Source organism: Hyaena hyaena, unplaced genomic scaffold, assembly GCF_003009895.1.
Source record: "Hyaena hyaena isolate Hyena2069 unplaced genomic scaffold, ASM300989v1 scaffold_285, whole genome shotgun sequence".
NCBI lineage: Eukaryota > Metazoa > Chordata > Mammalia > Carnivora > Hyaenidae > Hyaena > Hyaena hyaena.
Genome location: NW_024080917.1, coordinates 63,666 through 80,896, shown reverse-complemented (window position 1 = coordinate 80,896; position 17,231 = coordinate 63,666). Strand labels below are relative to the sequence as shown.

At 54.8% G+C, this 17,231-nt stretch overlaps 1 protein-coding gene across 4 annotated transcripts in view; it reads left to right on the top strand.

Moving 5' to 3' along the window:
- Window positions 1-17,231, top strand: part of LOC120241539 (zinc finger protein 213-like) — a 33,029-nt gene that overhangs the window by 11,997 nt on the left and 3,801 nt on the right. For 2 of the 4 annotated variants that reach the window (XM_039246754.1, XM_039246753.1), the window contains 6 exons: window positions 199-333; window positions 3,070-3,283; window positions 3,563-3,654; window positions 4,036-4,156; window positions 5,674-5,772; window positions 6,040-6,684. In XM_039246754.1, the coding sequence (XP_039102685.1) occupies window positions 277-333; window positions 3,070-3,283; window positions 3,563-3,654; window positions 4,036-4,156; window positions 5,674-5,772; window positions 6,040-6,680 (1,224 nt within the window). In that variant the 5' untranslated portion in view covers window positions 199-276 and the 3' untranslated portion in view covers window positions 6,681-6,684. Of the gene's footprint in view, window positions 1-198; window positions 334-3,069; window positions 3,284-3,562; window positions 3,655-4,035; window positions 4,157-5,673; window positions 5,773-6,039; window positions 6,685-15,846; window positions 16,101-17,231 lie in introns of those variants that run through there. The other 2 variants (XM_039246755.1, XM_039246752.1) reach the window with 2 other exon arrangements.

Here is a 17,231-nt window from a genome sequence, read left to right as displayed (position 1 = left end):
TATGGCTTCAGCGACAAAGGGGACCATACAGAATAGCACTCTGTCAAGTGAGGGACCAAAAAACACCAGAGAGAGTGAGGCCACTGGAGGGCACCCGGGAGGCTTCATTTCTGATTGGGACCACGGATGGGTCTGGGCCTGCGTGGGGATTTTCAGGGTCCAGGAGACACCGGCTGATTTACATTTCTGCTCTTGCAGGCTCCCGGCCAGAAGCTGGAGGGGGCTTGGCCAGTACAGAGCAACAACTGAGCTGTGCTTTGAGCCCCTGAGACAGAAATGTCTGCAGACGCCAGAGCTGCCCGGACTACCCGGGACAAGGAGAGAGCCCGAGAGGTATGGACGGGGTGCCCGGTAAGGGACGCGTGCCCCGGAAGGAATTGGAGCGGGAGGGGGTTTTCAAGGTAGGGTGTCTCCGCCAATGGAAGAGTCGGACTCGCTGGGCTGGGGTGGGGGTGACGGGAGGGGTTGGAAAGACGGTGCTGTAACAGGAACGTCCTTCCGCTGGGAACTGCCGGCCAGCTGGGAGCTGATCTGCTCTGCCTGCTGAGGTCAGTAGTCTGGCAGCCAAAGGCTACTTGAAATAGCAGGGAGCCTGTGTGGGGGGTCCTACTGGTGAGGTGGTGCCCAGCGCACACGGGGAAGCCTCAGTTTACCCTCCGCTCCCTTCTGCCTAGGACCCCATCTCCTCTCTCTCTGGGTCTGAGCGCCTAGTCCTTCCTGCACCTGTTGCCCATGTGTGTAATTACAAGCCGTGGGAGGACCAGGGCCCCCGAGCTTGGCATCAAAGGACTATGAGTCAGCTGCAGCCAGGTGTGTGACCTTGGGCAAGTCCCCTGGCCTCTGGGAACCAGGTGTGTCATCTAAAACGCATATCCTGTGCCTGCCGCTCCCACCTGTCCAGATCATTATCGTAACGTATAAAGTAAGAACACCCCCAGCACTGGAACCAGGTCAGAGAAGCAGATCGCCTCAACTCGCAGGTGTAAGTACAAGTAGAAATCGAGCGCAGGTCTCCGACGGCTCACCTCGGGTTACAGCCTGATCAACCCGCTGTAGGTTGAAGATATTATTAAGTGGACAATGCACTTAATACACGAGAACCTGCTGAGTATCAGAGCCTCATCTCACTTACCTTATACGTGCTCAGAACACTCAGAGCAGCCTACATTGGGCAAAACCACCAAACACAAAGCCGACCTCACTGAACACTGCACTGAAGGAGGAAACCAGAATGGCTGTCAGTTTGTTGGTCATTTACACGGGTGACCACGCGGCAGACTGGGGGCTGTGGCTCCCGCTGCCTGGCATCCAGAGCGAGGACCATACTACACGTTGCTAGCCCAGGGAAAGGTGCAAATTCAAACTTGGAAGCACTGTTTGTTTCCACCCAATGTGCGTCGCATCAGTACCATCATAGAGGGGAAAACTCATTAGGCTGAGCCGTCGTGAGTCAGGGAACACCTGTGTTAGCTCTCCCGCTTTCATGCCGTAGAAGGTACAAACACGTGTGGCCACCACTTGCGTTCCCTTCCACGATGCCCTTGTAACACCCAGTGGGCCTCGCACGTCCCTGACCTTCTCTGCTGCTGTTGGGTTCTGTCAGCTCACACAGTAGAGTGATAATAATTCTTTCTGGCACCACTCTGTGTTTATCCAGAATGATCCAGAGTGGGCAGCTCTTTCTCACAGGTGATCTGTGCATGAGGCAGAGTAGCTGAGTCTTGGAGGCTGCCTGCCTCCTGTGGCTCCCAGGCCTTCCGACTGCTGGCCTCAGGGTCTTCCTTGTGAGACCCTAACATATACAGAGGTGGGGGTAGGGCGGGGGAGAGGCCTGAGTTCCCAGAAGCCTGTGCTGTGGGCAGTGATGAGGCCTCACCAGGGGCCTCCCAATGCAAAGGAAGTGACTTTCTCAAAGCTCTTGAGAGTTGTGGGAAGGTGGTGCCCACTCAGGGTTGAGCAGCGAGTGAGGGGCTGGTCTGGATCGAGCCCTGGTTGCCTGACCTTCCAGCCGAGGCTGCTGTGAGGAAGGGGTGAGCTAGGAGGACCCTAGGGAACCCTGAACCAGTGTGGTGGGTGGTGCTGCAGGGGTGAGCCGGGAGGAGGTTTCCTTCCGTCAGACTAAGGTGGGCATAGGCTTTGGCACAGTTAGCAGTACCCTTGGGCTTTTTTCTCCAAACTGAAAAACTCCAACTTCTGTGTCCAAATTCAGTCAGGCTGGAAATGGCCCAAGGCCACATAACACCTCCCTGTCATTTTCAGGAAATGGTGGCTCTGGGGTTGACTTCTGAGTCAGATATACCTTGAGTTCAAGTCCTGGCCAGCCAGTCACGGGCTCTGTGATCTTGGGCCGTGGTCTGATCTCCAAGCCTGGGTGTGTTAGTTTCCGGTGTCTGTGTAACAAACTGGGTGGCATAAAACAGGCAGAATTTGTCCTCTTGGCTCTGGAGGCCGGAAACCCCAATCAGCGCTTCGGCAGGGCTCCCTCCCAAGGCTCTAGGAGAGGATCCTTCTGCCTCCCAGAATCTGGTGGCCCCAGGTGTCCCTTGGCTTCACCCCAGCTCTGCCTCCACCTTCATGTGGCTTTCTCTGTGTGTCTGTGTCTTCTTCTTATAAGAACGCCCTTCATTGGATTTAGGGCCCAGCCTAAGTGCAGAATGTTGATTACATCAGCCAAGACCTTTTTTCCAAATAAGGTCACATTCTGAGGTTCCGAGCAGACACGAAATCTGGGGGGACACCATTCAAACCACTGCACGTGGTGTCCCCATACACGAAAGAGAAACAGCCCCCACTGCTGCGGGAGGTAGAGGCTGGAGCAGGGAAGAGGCACCTACGTGCTCGGTGGGCACCTGGCCAGCCCGTCCCTGGCTCGGCCTCGAGCCTCCATTCCTTTCCGTGCTGGCCCGGCCTTGTGGGGGTGAACCAGACATGTGTGGGGCCCCCGGGCCCGGGGAAGGAAGCAAGGCCAGCGGTGAACTGCATTTGGGTGCGTTTGGCCACCTGGGCGCTGGCCGCTGCCAGGACCCTCAGGTGCGGGGCCCGGCTGCTGACAGGGACTGTCGTTTCTAGGTTTCTGGTCGCGGGCATCCTTGTCAAGAAATGCTTTCTGAGTCAGAGGAGACGGTGCCTGTGGGAGCTGCTCAGGAGTCACCCCACATCAAGACAGAGCCTGAAGAGCCGCAGCCTGATGGGCCAGCGCAGGGGGACGGGGCCCGAGGAGCGCAGGGCTGGGTGTCCCTAAGCCAGGACTCTAAGGAAAAAGCTCTTTTCCTGCCTGGAGGAGGTGAGGAGAGGGGTGGAGAGGGGCGCAGAGAAGGGCACTTTCTCGGTGGCAGCTGTGGGGAGAGGTGGAGGCTCACAGCAGGGGCGGGGAGGGCAGGAGCTCGCCCGCCATGGAGATGCTGGGATGTCCCCCGCCTGCCCCTCAGGCATCCCTCCCGCACAGCCTCAGAGCCTACTGACCCTCTTCTTGGGTCAGGTCGGGGTGCAGTTTGAGGCAGCGGTGGGTGCCCCTGGTAGGCGGGGTGAGGCGGCCGCCCTGAGCACCTCTGTCCTCTCTCAGCCCTCCCCTCCCCCCAGATCCCTGTGCTCTCTCGCGAGGGGAGGACCAGAGACCGGCAGATGGCTGCGGCGCTCCTCACCGCCTGGTCCCAGGTGAGTGTCCCCATCCAAGTCCAAGACTGGAGGAAAAGCAGAGGGATGCAGAGGGACAGCATCTCTGACTGTGACTCTTCCCCTGGAAGCGAGCGCCACACTCGAGGGCGGGGGCCGGAGGGGACGTGCGTGGAGAGCCTGAGCTTTGGCTGCGGTGCCCGAAAAGGAGGCCCATTTCTGTCTCTTGTGTTGTACACGGCTGCCTCGTTCTTGCCGCCGCGAAGCCACCCTCACGCGGCCATCCTGCTTCACCAGCAGACGTGAGGGCAGGGCTCACTCCGGGCCGTGGGCAGGGAGCCAGTCGCCCTCCTCTGGGAGCCATCGTGTCCCTCCAGGGGGTCCTGGTGTGTCCTGAAGAGTGGGCCTCTTGTGTTGTTTCAGATGCCAGTGACCTTCGAGGACGTGGCCCTGTACCTCTCCCGGGAGGAGTGGGGGCGGCTGGACCATGCGCAGCAGAGCTTCTACAGGGACGTCCTGCAGAAGAGGAATGGGCTGTCCTTGGGTAAGGGCCGGGGTCGCGCCCCAGGTGGGGCCCATCCCCCCTTACCTCCTCCTCCCCTTCCAGGGCTCACAGTCTTTCTCGCGGTTCCTCTGGACTGCGAGCTGTTCTCTAGCACCTTCCTGGTGAAGGACGTGCGCTCCAGCTGTGCTGACGGGGCAGTCACGGCCCCCCGCCACATGTGGCTGCTCAGCACGAGAAATGTGGCTGCAGCTACAGACTTTTTATTTATTTATTAATGTCACTTTAATCAGCTCAAATTCGAATTGCGATAGCCCCACGTGGCTAGGGGCCGCCATGGGGCAGGACTGACCCGGGAGCGGGGTTCTGCTCCTGGCTCTTCTGAAGTGCTCCCTCCTCTGCCCCACCTTCCTGCTCCTCCCAGCTCGTGTGCAAAGTGTCTGCGCAGGAAGCTGGGCTCTGGCTCAGGGCTGCTGGCGGAGGGTGGGGCAGGTCATGGTCAGCTCCTCTCTCCAGGTCCCCAGGCCCTGAACTCTCTCACATCCACCCTGAGGGGCTTGTCCTCTTTGAGCAGGGCCTTGGCTCCCTCATTTTTTCTCACGGTAAGTGAGGTTTTTTTCAAACTCTGGTTTTCTTGGCAGATTTCTATGAGGTCTGACGGACCTCATTCATTCATTCATTCATTCATTGTTATTCATTCGTTCATCCAGTGTGTCTGTCACACGTCAGTCACACACTTGCTAGACCGATGGAGCCAGGGGGCTTGGGGATTCCCCCCCTGACTCTGAGGTTAGGCCTCAGGGTTGGGGCAGCTCAGTGCTTTAATTATCTCAGGCTTGCTCACACCCACTGTTAACCACCCCCAAGGCATGGAGCAGCAGACCCAGGCAAGTGCTGGGAGATCACAGGGAACTGAGCACCCATCTGCAGCCCGAGAACAAGCCTCACAAATGCCCTAAACCCACTGGTTGGTCCAACGCATTCCTTCCCTGGCGCAGGGCTTGGATCGGGGCGTCGAGGCTGGGCTTCTCCACTCTCTTACTGATTTGAGCGGAATCCCCAGGCTCTCGCCCCAGGGGACTTGGCCAGTGCGCCTTTGGTCGCTGACTTTTGGGTGGTCAGCACTGCTGGCCTCTTCTCCCAGGCCTCCCACTTGGCTTCCTTTCCCCCAGCGCCCCTCCGCCAGGAGCCCTTTCTGCCCAGGGTCTGGGAAGGTGCTGGAGCGGGAGACATTGCTCGCCAATGCCGGGGGCCCGTGTGCCAAAAGGGGGGTGTCGGCAGCTGGCTTCACACAGCCCCTCCCGTTACTCTGGGTGCTCCTTCAGGGAAACCAGATGGAGCCCAGCTCAGCCCTGAGAAGGGCGTGGCTGGCAGTTACCCCGGAATGTGCTTCCTAGAGACAGGTGGACGCCTGACCCTGAGTGATGTTTGAGCTCACTTAGTTTTACCCCGAGTGTGCAGAGCTGCCTCCTCACTTGCCAGGTGGGGGCAGGGAGGGGGTGTCCCCTGCTGTGTGGCCTGATGACTGAGCGCAGCGTCTCTTCTCTCTTTTTGGCCAGGGTTTCCCTTCAGCAGACCCTTCTGGGCCTCCCAAGGACAGGGCAAGGGTGAGGCCTCAAGTTCGTGCCGGCAGATGGGAGACGAGGAGGAGAAGACAGGTGCGTGCAGGGGTGGCCGGTGGGTGGGTGCCACGGCGTGGGGCGGTGGGGGTCACTGCTGTCATTCCCAGGTTCCCCTCTCAGCGTGGGCTCTCTGTTACCCCTGGGGTCCAGACACATGGCCCCTCCAGGGGCAGGGCGGCCAGCTCCCCGTCCTCCCCAGGGGGTGGCTTTCACTTCCAGGATCCCTGCTCTTACCTCCATCTCCAGAGTCCCCCTGGGTCCCTCCTGAAAGTCTCTCTCTCGCTGGAAACCCTCTTTCTCCAGGAGCCATTGAGGTGGGGAAGGAGGAGCCGGCCCCGGCAGCCCTCAGGGACGCGAAGTCGTCCAGAAGTCGGGTGGGGAGAGCGCAGGGGGACGGCCTGCCGCGCGGGCAGCAAGTGGGCAGCGGCCAGAGCCCAGGGGCAGCCAGAGACGATGCGCAGCCGGGCGCCCCCGACGCGAGGCCGGCGACACCCGCCCCGCCTGACGCCAGCCTCGCGAAGGCTCCGGAGGGCCGCCTCCCCGAGAAACCCAGAGAGGGGCGGACGGGCACCCCCGAGAGCGGCGAGGAGGGCCTGGCCCCCGACGGGGACGCGGGCAAGAAGACGTACGCGTGCGAGCAGTGCGGCAAGGCCTTCAGCTGGCACTCGCACCTGGTGACGCACCGACGCACGCACACGGGCGAGAAGCCCTACCACTGCCTCGACTGCGGCAAGAGCTTCAGCCACAGCTCGCACCTCACCGCCCACCAGCGCACCCACCGCGGCGTCCGGCCCTACTCCTGCCCCCTCTGCGGCAAGAGCTTCAGCCGCCGCTCCAACCTGCACCGGCACGAGAAGATTCACACCACGGGGCCCAAGGCCCTGGCCGTGCTGATGCTGGGGGCGGCGGGGGCCCTGGCGGCACCCCCGCCTGCTCCCACTTAGGGGGCGGGGGGGGTAGGGGGTGGCGGTGGGCGAGGTGCAGGGGCTGCGTGAGAAGGGGCTGTGGGCAGGGAGTGGGAGGTGCTGGCATGGGGGCGGGGCATGACCATCCAGGGGAGCTGGGACGAGGCGCAGGCACGCTAGCTGCGAATTAAAGGCCTTGGAGTTCCAGCCACCGCTTATGCTCTGTCTCGTGGGGCCCTGGTGGTGAGACCGACTGGGGGGGGGGGGAAGGGGGGCTCCTGGGTCAGCCACGTTGGTGTGGCTGAGGCATCCCGGAGTCCTCGGTGTGGGGCTTGGGTACTCGCCTCCCCAACCTTGACCTGGCTTGGGGCCGTTCCAGAGCATCAGGACCGTAAGTCTAGGAGTAAAGGCTTCCGGGCACAGAGAGGTTTCCAAAGCTGAAGGCAACCGGCCACTTCTGAGACCACCCCCCCCCCCCCCCCCCCACCCCACCCCCGCCGCCGCCGCGGTACGCTGCCGCTGCCATCACTCTTGTCCCAGAGACCCTGCCTGCTCCACCCTGGACCCTCCCCGGGCTCTTTGGGAGCCGGAGCGGGGCTCCGCCAGCCTGCAGACTCCTGCCCCTTGTCTGCTGCTCTGTCTCCTGTCTCAGGCACTGTGGGCCTGCTTTGTGACTGAACATTTTCCATCTGCCTCCACTGGGGCCCAGCGGTAATCCAGTGAGGATTCCTCCCCTAGCAGGGACCACTGGCCCTCCTGGTGCCTTCCAAGGCTGCCACCGGCATCCTCTACCACTTTTCACCTCCTTGGCCTCTTCGTACATGCCCTTTATAATTTGTCCTACCTGCCTGTGTCTGGCTCTTTTACTCTGGCCCTTCTGGGTTTTGACCTCTGTAGCTTGTATTTCCCATTCTTTATCTTTTTTTCCCTGGGGAGGAGTGAGCTCAGCCTGCTTATTATCCAAGATTTGCAGCTTGGCTCCCAAGATAACATTCAATTCTGACATCAGCTGACCTTGAGGACCTCTGCATGAGGGAGGCTGTTGAGTCTCCACCTGCTCCCGTGCATCAAGCTCTAGAGGAGCTGGAACAGGAGACTGCACTGAGAGTAGTAGAGCTGCCAGCTGAGCAGCTGCCCGGCCAGGCGTGGGGCCAAGTGCCATGTAGATGCCACTTCTACGCTGCATAACTCTGAGTAGTGGATTCCATCCCATTTCTATAGATGAGGAAACCGAGGTCGAGAGAGAAGCCCAGTAACTTAGCCAACAACCAGTGAGCTGGAATCTGGGGTTCAGGTCCATGAATTTTACTGTGTAAAGAGTACTCTTTTCCATGCACCCCAGCAACTGTTGACTGTCTAGTGCATGTTATGAGGTAGGGCTGTCTAAAAAGAGTAAGACCACAGACTGTAAACTTAACCTTCAGGGGTGCTGGGCCCAGCTAGAGATGGCAAGTGGAGGGGTATGTAATCAGCTAGATGCCAGGTAGCTGCTGACTAGTTTGGGGCCCAGGCAGAACTTGGTTGTATCTGGGAGGTCTCAGTGGGATCTAGGGCTGGGTTGCTGCAGGACTGGTTGAATTAGGTGGCTCCTGCTTGAAGAGGTGACAAAGGTGTTTCCTCCGTTCAGCTTGTCTTCATGGCTATGGTCACTCAGAAATGGGATTTGTCTGCCTGGCTCAGTGTAAGGGGCTAGGGGGACTTGTACCCATAAAGCAGGCTTGCTGCTCCCAGTAGCTTGTTTTCTGACGAGAGAGAGAGAGGCAGGAAGGACACTTACTACAACGATATAGAGAGCATTGGTCACTCGGTGCAAGCTTAGCACAGACTGTGTATTCATTTGCTTCTATGGGCTTCATGACCAGTGTTCCAGGACTTGAACCACTCAGATCTGTCGAGTGAGCCAGAAGGCCATTTAAAGACTTCACTCTGGCCTCTGAGGAACTCCGAGACCACGGTCTCCAGGAGAAACCGTTTCCCCTTTTCATAGAACCATGTAGAGGGTCATGATACCAAGGGCCCCGGGGGTCTCAGTCCACTTCTCCCTAGAGACCCATCCAGAGGCCACCATTCTGGGACAAAGCTGGCGAGAACATTTTAAGGGTGGAACTTGGAGATTTAGAAAACATTTGACAAGAGCAACTAAGACGGCAGAGGTAGCTGAGGTGTCTTGGAAGGGCCTAGAATGTCAGACCAAAGGGTGTTCATGATTTGGTCGGGGAGAGGTAGCTGGCCGGGAGGAGGCATGCCAGGGAAGGGCCTTCATGTCTATGGGTATGCGCTCGGATGCGGCCTGCTTCCTCCTGGCTTCTCACTCCTGACCTCCCTGAGGCTCGGCTCGGAAGAGCCCCACTTGGGGGCTCACCGTTCACCTGCGCCTGCGCGGTCAAAAGAAGTGGGAGGGCGGAGGCGGGGAAAATTCTCTGTGGGCTGCGCCGCCCACCCGCTCCCTGTGCGGCCCGAAGGCAAAGCCCAGTGCTTGTTGAAGGGACTCAAGGCCCAGCTGGCCCAGCTGCCCTGCTCGGTTCGGGGGCATTTCATCGCGTGGTGGGGTGACTCCGCGGGGTTACGAGGCCGGGACGTGTGCTGGGGTTCTCGTAATCGGGACAACCCCACCGAGACGGAACACCACAAGGAAGATGGGTTCCGGAAGGAACCGCCCCCAGCTTTCCCCTTAGCCAATCAGATGTCTGGGCGGGGCTAGAGGCGGGCACCAGCGGAACCCGCCAATCACGACCCTTTCTCTCACCCCTCAATTCCACCAGCGGCAAGGTTGCCCGGCAATAGCCGAAAATCTCCGCTTTGACCATTTCTCTTTCCCTCCCTGCCACGCGTCGGGCTCAGAAGAGACCAAAGACTGGGTGCTGGATTCCTGGCTTCACCAACCCCCGAGGCTCCTGCGGTCCGAGATAGGACGCGGGCGGAGGGGCTGAGGGCCAGAGCCACCTCCGGCTTCGCGCGCTCAGCCCCCTCATATGGTTGCAGGCTGGAGACTCCGGGAGCCCGAACCCAGCAGCAACCCACGGCCCCTGCACTGGAGCTCGGCGGGCGCTTGCACGCCTCCCGCCGGCGCTCTAGCCTTCCGAGCCTCGGAGCAGGGCTTGCGTGCTGCCAGGGAGAGCCGGGTGCGGGTGCGGGAATGGCCTGGAAGGAGAGCGCAGTCCTCTTCCCTAGGGAGTCGCGGAGACTGAGGTGCCCAGGGCGGGGGATGTCGGGGTTGGCTCTGGGTGGTGTGTGGAGGGAGGTAAAGGGCGGGGAAACGTTAAATTAGGGGCTTTACTGCGATCACTCATGCATTTTTCCAACACGAAATGAATGCCTGCGTTCCAGGTTCTTTGCTAAACGTTGAGGAATAAGCGGTGAAAGGGCCAGATAAGATCCCTGCCCTCTCGAGGTTCCGATCTGGTGAGGGAGACCGACAAGCAGATAAGTGAAACAAACATTAATTTCAAGTAGTGACAAATACCAGGAAGAAAGAAACGGGTGAAGCCCTGGAGGATGTTAGGAACGGAGTGTCAGGAAGGGCCTCTTCAAGGAGGGAAGTTTTAACCTGAGACTTGCAGAAGACAAGAAGCCATTTTATAGTATTTGGAGCAGAACTTTCCACGCATGGGGAACAGAACGAATAAAAAGCCTGGCCATGACGAAGAGACTACCGTTCGGAGAGCTGAAATCACACCTCTGGTGGGAGGGAAGGTGGGAGGTGACTGCAGGAGGGGAGGCTAGAAGGTGACACTGCCCAGGGCTGTGGGCTGAGGTTTCTCCTTGCTGTGGCGAAGAGGGTGGAGAAAGGAAGTTATTAGGATGATTCAGCCTTCCTGGTCCCCACGCTCCCCTGCTGGCCTGTGGCGTGTGGTCAGGCAGGCTCCCTTGCCTGCGCTGCAAAGACAGCACTCTGTGGCCTGCACCTCTGTCACCTCCTAGAGCACCCGTTTATCTGTTCTCAACTAACAAAGTTCTAGGCTGCTCGTGAAGATTAATACTACAACCTCCTCCCCCCTTCCCTACCCAGGCCACTGACCAGAACAAGCTCGGCTCAAATCTTCAGGAGAAAATGGAAAAAATGCCTGGAGGGCCTAAATCCTGCAGCCTCTTATGTACCCCCCACTCCTGTGGGCCTGCCCAGGACACAGGTTCCTGGCCGATGCATAAGTCCCTGGGACTAACCACTCTTTATTGAGCACTTCCTGTGTGTTAAAACTTAGTGCTGGGGTAAGTGGTCTTATGTGTATTATGTGTATTCTCTTACTTATTTAATCCCTGTCACAATCATATGAAGTAGTGAATCAGTTAGAATTCAGTTCAACTCCAAAATAGCAGAATCTTAACCAAGATGGACCGTGTATTTCTCCAGACAACATGTGCAGGTGGGCTGGAGGCAGACGGCCTCCATCGGGACTGGTGTGGCCTACGGAGTCAACACGGCCCCTCCTCGCCTGCTGCCGCTCCACCACCAGTCAAGTGCCCTCTCACGATCCCAAAACAAGCAGTAGGATTTAACCATACATGCTGATTTCTAATGTTTTATTTATTATTTTGAAGGACAGAGAGCACATGTGCGGGTCGGACAGAGAGGGAGGGAGACAGGGGAACCGAAGTGGGCTCTGCGCTGATAGCAGAGAGACTGATGCCAGGCTTGAAACCAGGAACCGTGAGATCATGACCTGAGCTGGAGGCAGACAACTGATTGAGGCACCCAGGTGGCCCAATATATGCTAATTAATTTTTTTTTTATCAAATGGGAATACTATGTACAACTTTATCTTAATAAATTTGAAATCGTAGATGAAAGGAACAATTTCCTAGAAAAATTTTTTTAAAAACTGTCAAAATTTAGGCAGGAAAACATGGAAATTCTGAATATCCAATATCCTATAGGGGAAATAATAGAAATATTTTTATTTTTATCATCTTTTTAACAAAATTTTTGTGTGCTTATTTTTGAGAGGGAGGGAGGGGGAGAGAGAGAGAGAGAGAGAGAAACACAATCTGAAGCAGGCTCCAGGGTCCAAGCTGTCAGCCTAGAGCCTGTCATGGGGCTTCAACTCTTGAGATCAAGATCTGAGCCGAAGTCAGACACTCAACCGACTGAGCCACCCAGGAGCTCCTTTATCATCTATCTTTAATGAAAACAAAAAACAGAAAACCTCTTAGTAGGCAATAATGGTAGTCAGGGTATACATTCTGGTTGTAACAGAGGTCCAAAATGCAGTGGGTTAAACACTGTATCTGTTTCTTTCTCATGTCACGGCCTGGGTGTAAATCTAGGGCAAATTTGGGGGCTCCATAATCATCAGGAATCCAGACACTTTCCATCTTATTGCTTTGATACCTCTGGGTGTTACTTGCCTCCGCATGGCCCATGCCACTAGGTCCAAATTTCTGCTAGCAGCTGGGGAAAATAGGAAGACATGACCCATCCCTTTTGAGTAAGATACATGCATCACGTCTGCTCACATCTCATTGCCTTCAGTTTAACTACGCGGCCATACTTAGCTGCAGGGGAGGCTGGGAAGATATATTCCTTACTCTGAATGGCCATGTCCCTATTGAAAACTTGTTTAAAATTCTTTTAATGCTTACTTATTTTTGAAAGAGAGACAGAATGCAAGCAGGGGAGGGACAGAGAGAGAGGGAGACACAGAATCTGAAGCAGGCTCTGGGCTCTGAGCTGTCAGACACAGCACCCGAGGCAGGGGTCCAACTCACAAACTGCAAGACCATGACCTGAGCCGGTCAGATGGTTAACGGAGCCACCCAGACACTCCCCAAAATTCTTACTGTAGAAGAAAACTGATATTGGGGAACAGCTAGTAGTTTTTTTGCTGAGAATGAGAATAGATGCTCCTTGGGGCGCCTGGGTGGCTGTCGGTTAAGCGTCCGATTTCGGCTCAGGTCATGATCTCACGGTTCATGGGTTTGAGCCCCGCGTTGGGCTCTGTGCTGACAGCTAGCTCAGAGCCTGGAACCTGCTTCGGATTCTGTGTCTCCCTCTCTCTCTGACCCTCCTCTGCTCACGCTGTCTCTCTCAGAAATTAATTTAAAAAAAAAAACATTAAAAAAAAGAGAATAGATGCTCCTTAATATAGAATGGATATATATCAGAGGCAAACAATGAACAATTGTAAATCACCAAGAGTATGTTCATTAACTAAGACAATGATGCCTACTGTTCTCAATTTTTAATTGTTTAGAGAGTTCTGGACTAAGACTGAGAAAATAATGAGTATAAATTCTGTTAATGAATACAAATTTTCTGGAAAGAAAAATTTTCAGTTTTTAATTATTTATAGATTATATTTCCTAGCTAGAAAAATAAACTAAAATTACTTTAGGAAGAAAAAGAAGTGCTACTGGGTGGTTAATTTCAGTATAATTGTATACAAATAACTTGTCATCTATCAGCAATGCCCAATAACATATATGGTAAAAGTGCCAGTTATTTATTGTTTCTCAGCCCCATTTTGTCACGCTTTGTGATAGTAGAGGCTATAGGAATGCTAGCCAACTTGATGTTAGTCCTTGCCAGTAGAGGGCGATGGAAGAACACTGTTAAGTCCACACCTAGAAAAGGGGACTGTCAAGGTTCTTTTCCCCTGGGCAGTTTTCCACCGGGCGGGGACCCACAGGGCAGTGGGCAGTGGGAGGAAGCACCCCACCAACTACTTCAGCAGTCTTCACAGGGCAGGCTTGGTTCATGCCCTCCAGCAAGTTGTTCAAGCCAAGGGTGGAAGGTGGGTGTTTGCCTTAACGATGTGAAAACACAGAAAAACGGAAAAATTCTAATTGCCCAAGAGGAAGCGATTTTATTTTCTCTCTTTTTTTTTATATAAATAGTTTGTCAAGTTGCTTTCCAACAACACCCAGTGCTCATCCCCACAAGTGCCTTCCTCCATGCCCATCTTCCCCCTCTCCCCCCACACCCATCAGTCCTCAGTTTGTTCCCAGCATTCAAGAGTCTCATGGTTTGCCTCCCTCCCTCTCCCCCACTATTTCCCCCCTTCTCCCCCACGGTCCTTCGTTAAGTTCCTCCTAATCCTCCTATACGTGCAAACATATGGTATCTGTCCTTCTCTGCCTGACTTATTTCGCTCAGCATAACACCCTCAAGGTCCATCCATGTTGCTACACATGGCCAGATTTCATTGTTTCTCATTGCCATGTAGTATTCCATGGTATAGATAAACCACATCTTCTTGATCCATTCATCTGTTGATGGACACTTAGGCTCTTTCCATGTTTTAGCTATTGTGGAGAGTGCTGCTATGAACATTGGGGTACATGTGCTCCTATGCCTCAGCATTTCTGTATCCCTTGGGTAAATTCCTAGCAGTGCTATTGCTGGGTCATAGGGGAGTTCTATTGTTAGTTTCCTGAGGAACCTCCACACTGTTTTCCAGAGGGGCTGTACCAGTTTACATTCCCACCAACAGTGCAGGAGGGTGCCCGTTTCTCCACATCCTCGCCAGCATCTAGAGTTCTCTGATTTGCTCATTTTAGCCACTCTGACTGGCGTGAGGTGGTATCTCAGTGTGGTTTTGATTTGTATTTCCCTGATGAGGAGGGATGCTGAGCATCGTTTCATGTGTCTGTTGGCCATCTGGATGTCCTCTTTGGAGAAGTGTCTGTTCATAGCTTCTGCCCATTTCTTCACTGGGTTGTTTGTTTTTTGGGTGTGGAGTTTGGTGAGTTCCTTATAGATTTTGGATATTAACCCTTTATCTGATATGTCGTTTGCAACTATCTTTTAAGAGGATGAGATTTTAAATAAAATATGGAACTCCCCTGCTATGGAATACTATGCAGTCTGCAAAACAGATGCATTTTATTTGTATATGGTGATATGGAAAGATATCCTTGATAGACTTTTGAGTCAACCAACGTTACTTACATGTAATGATTCCAGATTTCAGTACAGGTATTCACAGATCTATAAGAACAGGTTAAAATATTAATAATGCTCACTTGTGAATGGCTTTATTAGGAATATTTTTTCACCTTCACTCATCTTTGCCTTCAACAAATTCAACAAATATTGTTACTCAACAGATATCGTGACAGGCACAAATCCAGGTGGGAGCAGGGCAGTGGAAACTGATCTCACAGAGCTTATACTCGAGTACTGGGAGACAAATATCACATAGGTCTGTCAAGCAGTGATAAAAACAAGGCAGAGCAGAAGCATGGCGGGGTGCTGTTTACACAGGGTTAGGGAAAGCCACTTGGAGGAAGTGACATTTGAGCAGATTGAGGGAGCTAGCCTTGTGGATACAGATAACTTTATAATTTTTCATACTTTCTTAATTTTCTTTTCTACACTAAGTATGCAATACTTGCGTAATCAAATCAAAACAAGAGAGCTCTGTATTTCCGGAAAAAGACCTGGAGCCTCAGATCTCCAGGTAGAGAAGCGGAGTGTGGGAGCAGGTACAAATACATGGAAAGTACCCAGCGCTCCCTGCCCCGAGAACCCCGCCGCCCCGCAGACGAAGCTGCCGGTGGGAAAGACAGGCGGGGCTCCCCAGGGTGAGCGTCCCCGCCTGCAGCGTCCCGCGACACGACCCGGGCCCGACGCTCGGGGACGGAGTTGCCGCAGGAGGCTCCGCGGCCCTCACTGGACTGCATTTCCCAGGAAGCCCCACGCCTCTCTAGGGGCGGCTAAAGACTGAGGCGAGGGCGGGACTCAAGAGGCTGGAAATGAGTCTCCCGGGGCCGAGCTCCAGTTCCTGGGTCGCGCGCGGGCTTTCGGCCCTCCGTTCTCGACTGACTCAAGGAGGGCGGAAGGAAGAGTTCGTCCTCAGGGCATCCCTTCCGGCGGTTCAGCAGCTCTAGTCGTGGCTGGGCCAGACGTCGTCTCGGGCACCAGACCAGCCTTGTCTTTCCCTTTTCGCCGTTTAGTGGCCAGAAAGGGAGAGAGATCTGTCTGAAAGGACGAATCTAGACACAGGTCTCAGTCTGGGGGCTTAGATGTTGACGCTCAGGGCGACGCTGCCTGGTGATTGGCCAACTCTGGAAATTCTCCCCGTTCATTGGCTATCCATCGGGGAGAAGGCGGACTCAATGGGCGAACGGCCTCCTGAGGCGTGTACTGCAAGTGCTTGCTGCGGCGCATGCGCCATGTTGTTTCCCGACGAGCCCCGCGCAAACTTCCGGCGCAGGGACCTGGCGGCGGAACTAGGAACCTTGGGCGGTTGTGGGCGGCGTGTATCCCGGGGGCGGGACCGGCGACGCGGGCCGCGGAGCTCAGACGTCGACTGCGGGGATCCGAGCGGTCGGGGTCGGCGCCCCGAGACTGAGGCCGAAGGGGGCGCGCGCCGCTGGGAAGTGCCGGGTTTGGGGGCGCGCCTGCATCGCTGGCCGCCCAGTGCCTCTCAGTTGCGCACAGGCAGAGCCGCCGGGGTCGGAGCGCAGGGCTCCGGCCAGGTCCGCCTTCTCGCCCGCCGCGTCCTGCGAGCGACCCTGGTGAGTCCCTGACCCTCTGCGAGCGCAGCCTTCTCCTTGGTCACTGGAGGATGAGAATGGAGCGCGTACCTTTCAGGGGTGTTGCGAGGAGTGGAAGCAGAAAGTAAATAAAGTGCTTAGCGTGTAGTAGGAGAGGACAGGAAACCACCTGAATGCCTTACTCGGGTAACTTGTGAAATTGGAGCTTATCCATGCCGTAGACTCTCCCAGAGCGGCTAGTGAAGAAGCATCGTTAGGTGGAAAAGCAAGTTGCAAAATAGTATGTGCAGTAAGACCTGATATATGTAGACACATACACACATTTGGTTTTCCCCGTTTCTGTAGATTCATTTTAAGGAGATGGGCGGAAAAGTCTGGGAGATCATATGTCATGCTGTTCATGGGAGGGTGCAACTGAATTACGGAAGGGAGTTTCTGTTTTGTGTGTTTCTGTATTGTTTAAATCCCCCCGTTTTATTACAGTGGTCTGTGTCACTTTTTTTTTGTTAAAAGAGCAATTAAGGAAAATTTCCAAATCCATACTTTACAGGAGTATCGTAAAGAGGAGCAACGTAAGGTGAAAATACGTGTCCTTCGTTCATATGTACCTGTGGATAAATGGCTTAGACAGGTTCTGTGAGCTCTTTCTTGGTGCCCAAGGTCCAAGATGTGTTTTGGAATTCAGAAGTTTTCAAATTTGAGGACGATAATACAGTACACATGGTATATCAAGTCACTCCACCAGTCCAATCTGCAGCAATACTCAATAATCGAAACTATTAATTTTTTAATCACAGTGTGGTGCACATATAGAAATACACATGGTACATACAGCTTGATGAATATTTACAAACTGAGTAAATACAAAGATGTTTTTGCTGTAAAATATATGAACGTTTATATTAAGTGAGATAAATGGGGATTCTAAATATGCTTTTATCAGTAGGCTGGGGAGTAAAAACCTGGGAGTTTGGGATTTCAGAGCTGAGGATATGGAGCTGTGGATCTGTTTTGGTAGAAAAAAGTCACATGAGCAAGGCATTAGAGGACAGCCTAAAAAAGATAAAAAAAAGATATCTGGGCCAACAAAGGCCAGGAGCAGGCTGGTGTTTGCTCATGTACTCCCGCCGCCCCCCCCCCCCCCCCCCCCCC